General features: G+C 46.1%; 1 protein-coding gene across 2 annotated transcripts in view; it reads right to left on the bottom strand.

Moving 5' to 3' along the window:
- Positions 1 to 8338, bottom strand: part of SVOPL (SVOP like) — an 81407-nt gene that overhangs the window by 46101 nt on the left and 26968 nt on the right. For both annotated transcript variants that reach the window (XM_017880391.1, XM_017880392.1), the window contains 2 exons: positions 3045 to 3170; positions 512 to 640 (listed from right to left, as the gene is read on the bottom strand). In XM_017880391.1, coding sequence (XP_017735880.1) covers positions 512 to 640; positions 3045 to 3170 — 255 coding nt within the window. The remainder of the gene's footprint in view (positions 1 to 511; positions 641 to 3044; positions 3171 to 8338) is intronic.

Genomic DNA, 8338 nt, shown 5'->3' with positions numbered 1-8338 from the left:
ATAATAATAATAATAATAAAAGGAACTTTCTGCTCAACAATGTCTTGCTATCCTCCAACCCCTCAACATAGATATCAGGCAAATTACTCTACAGGCAAATTTCACCAAATGTTCAAGGAGGTTAACACCTACCTTATAGAAACTGTTTCAGAGAGATGAAAAAAGTCATGTAATGAGGTTTATAAACTTCATAACAAAACAAAACAAGGCCAGTACAAAAAAGAAAACAACCTCCCATCTATTGACAATGATGCCAAATCATGTGATTAGCTCTGCAAGGTGGGTGTTATTATTTCTATTTTATTGATAAGAAAAACAAAGGTAGGTAACTCACCAGGGTCCCATGGCTCACAGTGAAAATGAATGTAGCCTCACATCTTTCCTGGCCATGGCCCTGCCTCTAGGACAGGACTAGAGAGCAAGGCTCCCCCCTCCCTCCAGCCTTCCACAACTTAGGGGATTTCCCAGTGGCCACTGGTGATGGGAGAAGACCTCGGGTGAGAGCACTCACCAGGACAGGCTCCACCAGCTTCCCCTCCGGCATGACTGAGTGGTTCATCCTGGCAATGTGATTCAGAGTGGCCAGGGCAGCCTGAATGTTTCCAGTGGAGACATTGAACCGGGCAGATTCAGGAATAAACTGGGTAGAGATTACGAAGAACATCAGAGTGGCCACTGCTATAGAACCCAGGGGTACAGCTATTATTGCTCTATACACTGTACAGTCCTAGTTTCCCAAGATAGGAAAAGTATGTAACCAGCTTAAAGGCATGCAATGTAGCAGGTATTCTGTTGGATTCAAAGTTGATTTGGAACAAAAAAGGTCATGTTCTCCTTATCATAGTGCCTTCTAGGATGACGGCAGGCTGATACTCAGCTTAGCACCAATAGGGCCCAACCTAGTTGTTAACATAATGTGATTCTCACTTTCGGTTGGTAAATAGACACTGCCACAGGCGCCTCTCTCCACCCCCTCCCCAGGAACCCCAGGACCTCCCACCAAAGGGTGACAGGAGCAGAGGGCTCCAGCACCGACACGGTGAAGAATCAGTTCTGATTGTCAAGGCCCTCAACCCACTGAATGCTGAATATTTTGAATATCGCATGCAGAAAATAGTATGGGCTTCCACTGAAGCTGGAGAATCAACTCTGACCACCTCCCATCTCTCACACCTCACGCAATCAAGGCTGTTGCCTCTTCCTCAGAAAAGCACCTCCACAGCAGCACCTGGCCCCACATTCCCATGGCCAGAGGGCAGTTTGGGTCCCCCTCTTGGTTATTCTGACACTTTTGATTTTCCAGCCTTTTTCCTCTTGCCTCATGACCAGCCTCCACAGCAATATGACAGTTTCCCAGCACATAATCTCTTCCACAGTCAGAAGTCCCCTCCTTCAACACCTCCAAAATCCCTTTTTTAAAAACAGTCCAGAGGTCTTTTTATTTTTTGCACTTAATATGCCATGAATTCATAGGGAGAAGTTTCCAGCAACTCAGGCTCCCCGCCATGGTTCTCACAAATGTGCCTCTCTGGGTGGAAAAGGGCTGGTGCTCCAGCCGAGCCCAGGTAACCTTCCCTTTGGCTTCCTTTTTTGTTTTGTTTTGTTTTTTGAGATGGAGTCTCGCTCTGTCACCCAGGCTGAAATGCAGTGGTGCGATCTTGGCTCACTGCAACCTCCACCTCCCGGGTTCAAGTGATTCTCCTGCCTTAGCCTGAGTAGCTGGGATTACAGGCACGCACCACCATGCCTGGCTAATTTTTGTATTTTTAGTAGAGACGGGGTTTCACCATGTTGGTCAGGCTGGTCTCGAACTCCTGACCTAGTGATCCACCCGCCTTGGCCTCCCAAAGTGCTGGGATTACAGGCGTAAGCCACCGCACCCGGCTGGCTTGTTTTTCTGATGATTTTCTGCAAGAGTTTCAGGAAGCTATCTCGGCTCTTAGAGTGCTTAGTGTACTCAATATGCACATGAATTCCCTTGACAAGAATCTAGCCCATAACCTGTTTGTTTACAACAATGCCAACAGCATGCTGAGTAACATCATAGACTCCTCCAGTTCTGCCACAGTAACACCTGGGGGCATTCCTTTTGAACAGCACCCATTCCCTTGATGTCTACAATATCACCTTTCTTACAGATTCATAGGTATGTGGCCAAAGGAACAACTTCATGTTGTCTAAGAGGTCTGGTGACCTCTCCTCTTTCCCTTTGTGTTGGTCATTTTGGTGACTTACTGGAAGATGGCACCTGTATTGAGTCAAGGTTTAGAATGAATGGCCATCAAGGACCTTTCTGAATTCTGACATTCTTTGATTCCATAGGGTAGGTGACACCAAAGTAAAACCCTGTTCTGCCGAGCGGTCAATCTTGTCTTTGAACAATGAGTATAATTTTACTGCAAACTAAGCAAGCTGATGATTCTACAGTTGAACAGCTTACAGAGTGGAAGAGGAGGACACGTCAGCCAGCAGGCCTGTGGTGGCCTGGGAATATGTCAACAGCATCCAACAGGTGGGTGCTGAAGGATAGAGTGGAGTCAGCAAAAACACGATGGAGCTGTCAGAGAAAACTTCTAGGAAGAGGGGCAACGAGGCAGACTAAGGGAGGTGAGGGCTGTTCACTGGTTGAGACAGACTCCCCAGTAAAGGTAATAGGATGTGAGAAAGATGGCCAGGCACAGTGGCTCACGCCTGTAATCCCAGCACTTTGGGAGGCCGAGGTGGGCAGATCACTTGAGGCCAGGAGTTCGAGATCAGCCTGGCCAACATAATGAAACCCCTTCTCTGCTAAAAATACAAAAATTAGCTGGGTGTGGTGGCGCATGTCTGTAATACCAGTTACTCAGGAGGCTGAGGCAGGAGAATCACCTGAACCTGGAAGGTGGAGGCTGCAGTGAGCCAAGATCGTGTCTCTACGCTGCAGCCTACACAACAAAGAGAGACTCTGTCTCGAGGGGAAAAAAATAGGTAGATATTTGTGGGGCATGAAGACCACAGGACCAACAGGAGGAGGGGACAGGAAGGAGCCATGAGTGCTTCCCCACCTTGAAGGCCATGATGAGGATGATGCCTGGGATGGAGGCGATGCGGATGAGCCAGCGCCACCCGATGGTGGGGATGACCACAGACGCCAGGCCAATGATGAGCAGCGAGCCCGCAAGCCAGAACACCTAGGGGAGAGAAGTGCAAGATTAAAGTTCTTTGTTTGGGGAATTATGACAATGAAAAAAAGGAAAAAATATACTTTAAAAAAGATTAAAATTCCTTCTGCCCCATGTGCTTTACATATCCTCTTTTGGGAACCACCTTGTCCAGCATTTTGCCTTTTTTTTTTTTTTTTTGGCTTTGGTTTTGAGAGAGGGTCTCACTCTCTCACCCAGGCTGGAGTGCTGTGATGCAATCTCAGCTCACTGAACCCTCTGCCTCCTGGGTTCAAGTGATTCTCATGCCTCAGCCTCCCAAGTAGCTGGGATTACAGGCATGCGCCACCATGCCCAACTCATTTTGTTTGTATTTTTAGTAGAGAGACAGGATTTCACCATGTTGGCCAGGCTGGTCTCGAACTCCTGACCTCAAATGATCCACTCACCTTGGCCTCCCAAAGTGCTAGGGTTATAGGCGTAAGCCACTGCACCTAGCCCAGAGTGACTATTTCATCACTAAAGAACTCTGTTACCAACAAAAACGAAGATTATTTCAGAAAGCGATAAGGCCTGTAAAGAAAATGGAAAAATGTGATAGAGTGGGACTTGAGTCATCAGGGACAACATTGCCAAAGAGGCAATGAATAAGCGGGCCTGTAACAAGGCTACTACAGTAGACCAGGTCAGTGACATAGCATTGAATGGATTTTAGTAGTGAATGGTAAAAAAACAGGTTTTGTTTTGTTTTGTTTTTTTGAGATGGAGTCTTGCTCTCTCACCCAGGCTGGAGTACAGTGGCACAATCTCAGCTCACTGCAACCTCTGCCTCCCAGGTTCAAGCAATTCTCCTTGCCTCAGCCTCTGAGTAATTGGGATTATAGGTGCACGCCACCGCTCCTGGCTAATTTTTGTATTTTTAGTAGAGACGGGGTTTCACCATGTTTGTCAGGCTGGTCTCAGACTCCTGACCTCATGATCCACCCTCCTTGGCCTCCTAAAGTTCTGGGATTACAGGCATGAGCCACTGCACCCAGCAAAATTCTTATTTTTAATTGACACATTTTCAACACATTAATTGTACAAAAATTTTTTGATGGATGAACACATTTCGGAGATAAAGGTGACAGGGTTTGCTGATGGACGTTTGGACTGAAGGTCTAATAATAGAGGGTGTGTTAGTAGGGCTTGTGATTGGGGATGAGGGACAGGGAGGGCCCAGGATGCCTCCTGAGTTTGTGTCCAAGATCACTGAGGGGAAAGTGTTTGCTATTAACTGAGACTGGAAACAGAAATAAGAGGCTTCAGGGGAAGAAGAGATTAGTTCTGAGTATCTTGTATTGAGAAGCCTGTAAGACATTCAAGTAACTATCAGGTCATTTGCTGCCTAGGTCTGAAGGTTAAGGAGGCGCTCTAGGTTGTAGAGAAAGATTTTGGGGCCAGTGCGGTGGCTTATGCCTGTTACCCCAACAGTTTGGGAGGCTGAGGTGGGGGAATCACTTGCAGCCAGGAGTTTGAGACTAGCCTGGGCAACAAAGCAAGTCCCCATCTCCACAAAAAATAAATTTTTTTAATTCACTAGGCACCATGACATGCACCTGTAGTCCCAGCTACTCAGGAGGCTGAGGTGGAAGGATCACTTGAACCCAGGAGTTCGAGGCTGCAGGGAGCTGTGATCACATCAATGTACTCCAGCCTGGGTAACAGAGAGATAAGCTGTCTCTAAAAATAAAAAAAATTCAGGACTTGGGGTAAAGTATTGGAAAAAAAAAAAAATATATATATATATATATATATATCACCTCATATATATATTCATATATATATGTATTTTTTTTTGAGTCTCACTCTGCTGCCCAGGGTGGAGTGCAGTGGCGCAATCTCAGCTCACTGCAGTCTCTGCCTCCCAGGTTTGAGCAATTCTCCTGCCTCAGCCTCCTGAGTAGCTGGGATTACAAATGCATGCCACCACGCCTGGCTAATTTGTGTATTTTTAGTATAAGAGACAGGGTTTCACCATGTTGACGAGGCTCGTCTCCATCTCCTGACCTCAAGTGACCCATCTGCCTTGGCCTCCCAAAGTTCTGGGATTACAGGTATGAGCCACTGCACCCAGCCCAGTATTGGAGCAGTATTGGAGCCCAGGAGACATCTAAAATAAGACTAGCAAGGGAGAGACAGAACCAGGAAAGCATGGCAAAGTAAGAGGCACAGGTGGAAGAGAAAATGTCCATAGGGGAGCTTGAGTAGGACCATGCTCAGTCAATAACACCACATGTAAGACCCAAGCACTAAGTATTAGAAGTGTGTGCCTCCAGTTTTTGGTTTTCTGTCTGTTTTGTTTTGAGACAGAGTCTCACTCTGTTGCCCAGACTGGTGTATAATGGCACAATAAATGGCTCACTGCAGCCTCGGTCCCTTGGTCTCCTGAGCTTAAGTGATCCTCCCACCTCAGCCTCATGAGTAGCTGGAACTACAGGCACACACCAATAGACCCAGTTAATTTGTTAATTTTTTTTTTTTTTTTTTTGTAGAGGTGGAGTTTCACCATGTTGCCCAGGCTGGTCTCAATCTCCTCGGCTCAAACGATCTGCCTGCCTCAGACTCCCAAAGTGTTGGGATCATAGGTGTGTGCCACCGCACCCGGCCCGTGCCTCCATCTTGACAAAGATTAGAAGAGAGCTGCAGGGATTGAAAAGAACCACCATCCAGTACCTGTTAGATTCTTTTAAAAGTTTTTTGTCAGACCGGGCATGGTGGCTCACACCTGTAATCCCAGCACTTTGGGAGGCCGAGGCGGGTGGATCTCTTGAGATCAGGAGTTACAGACCAGCCTGGTCAACATGGTGAAACCCCGTCTCTACTAAAAACAGAGAACATTAGCCAGGCATGGCAGCGCATGCCTGTAGTCCCAGCCACTCTGGAGGCAGGAGAATCACTTGAACTGAGGCAGCAGAGGTTGCAGTGAGCCATCATGCCACTGCACTCCAGCCTGGGTGACGAGACTTTGTCTCAAAAAAAAAAAAAAAAAGTCACCTATGTTTATTAACAAAAAATAAATTTGAAAGTATTTTCCTACTGCTTTATTTATTGCCAAGTGTATAAAAGCTTCAGTGGGAAGGGTCATCTTTTTCCTGGTTCCTCTGAAAATTCAGGGCTTTTTGTTAAGTATAGCTGGGACAGGGCACCTAGACTGACCTGTCTTCTGGATTCGAAACCTCTCATCAATGGCCATCAGGGGCCTGAGGAGGGATTGGGACCACCTACAGGAGGCGATTTTGGCCCATTCCCTCAGGTATGAGCCAATTCTGGACTTGCAACCACCAGGATCCTTGGAAGGGAGGTAGGACAGCCTAAAGGGGTAGCAGCTGGGGCCTACTACTGAAGGCTCAGTGGGGAAGAAAGTTTATCCTGGATGCATTCCTAGGCTTCTGTCATTCCAGTGAAACCGGTCACTGGACTATTTGGTCGCTGTGTTCTAAATGCTATTGGATGATGATCATCCTGGGCTCAGAAAACCTTGGAAATGGACGTATGGCTTCAAGCATTCCCAGGCCTCTTTGGTTGGTACAAAATTATAGACAGTATATCAACTGAAGAACAATCAACCAGCCAAAAATAAACATGCACAGGCACACCTCCCTTTAATCGTGCTTTGCTTCAGTGCACTTTGCAAATATTGCAATTTTTTTTTTTAACAAATTGAAGGTTTGTTGCAACCCTGCCTTAAGCAAGTCTATTGGTGCCATTTTTCCAATAGCACATGCCCACTTAATACCTCTGCCACGTTTTAGTAATTCTCACAATATTTCAAACTTTATCATTATTTTTCCATCTGTCATGGTAGTCTGTGGCCCACGATTTTCTATGTATCTTCTACAAAAACAATTATTTTCATCGTTTGGGGGCACCACCAACTGCACCTACGTAAGACATGAACTCAGTAGATGTCGTGGGTTCTCATGGCTCCACTGGCTGGCTCTTCTTTGGTTTCTCTCCTCTCCTTGGGCCTTCATTCTTTGGTTCTTCATTCTGCATTTTTGAGGGAGAGTCTTGCTTTATTGCCCAGACTGGAGTGGGCAATACTTTGTCCATTCTTTGTCCATTCTTTGGACAATCCAGCCAAGATTGTCCCACTGCATTCCAGTCTGGGCAATAAAGCAAGACTCTCCCTCAAAAAAGAAAAAAAAATTTTTTTTTTTTTTGAGGCGGAGTCTTGCTCTGTCGCCCAGGCTGGAGTGCAGTGGCCGGATCTCAGCTCACTGCAAGCTCCGCCTCCTGGGCTTACGCCATTCTCCTGCCTCAGCCTCCCGAGTAGCTGGGACTACAGGCGCCCGCCACCTCGCCCGGCTAGTTTTGTATTTTTTAGTAGAGATGGGGTTTCACCGTGTTCGCCAGGATGGTCTCGATCTCCTGACCTCGTGATCCGCCCGTCTCGGCCTCCCAAAGTGCTGGGATTACAGGCTTGAGCCACCGCGCCCGGCAAAAAAGAAAAAATTATACTAAATCTTGTGCACGAATAAACACAGAAGAAATAAGTCCTAGTGTCTGCTAGATCAGTAGAGTGATTATAGTTAGTATTAATTGACTGTACATTTCAAAATAGCTAGAAGAGAGTAATTCACAGGTTCCTAGTGTACAAGAGATAAGATGATGTATATCCCAATTATCCTGATTTGATTACACGAATGTATTACCACACATATACCCAAAATATGTAAATCCATGTATCAATAAAATAAATTGTTTAAATGATGCTAATCTACTCTGTCTGTGCTCTAGAAATGGAACAACAAAACCTGGATGGCGGCATGTCTGTTTACAGCATGGTTTACTGAGTTTTTTTTTTTTTTTTTTTTTTTCTTTTAGACAGAGTCTGGCTCTGTCGCCCAGGCTGGAGTGCAGTGGCTGGATCTCAGCTCACTGCAAGCTCTGCCTCCCGGGTTTATGCCATTCTCCTGCCTCAGCCTCCCAAGTAGCTGGGACTACAGGCAGTTTACTGAGCATTTTAAGACCACTGTTGAGACCTACTTCTCAGAAAAAAAGTTTTTTTAAAATATTACTGCTCACCAGGCAAGATGGCTCACACCTGTCATCCCAACATTTTGGAAGGTTGAGGCAGGAGAACAGCCATGAGTTTCAGAACAGCATGGTCAACATAGTGACACCACATCTCCACAGGAAAAAAAAAAAAAAAA

Source organism: Rhinopithecus bieti, unplaced genomic scaffold (genome assembly GCF_001698545.2).
Source record: "Rhinopithecus bieti isolate Rb0 unplaced genomic scaffold, ASM169854v2 scaffold_11401, whole genome shotgun sequence".
NCBI lineage: Eukaryota > Metazoa > Chordata > Mammalia > Primates > Cercopithecidae > Rhinopithecus > Rhinopithecus bieti.
Note: the sequence above shows the minus strand (reverse complement) of the source record. Positions and strands in the feature narration are given on the sequence as shown.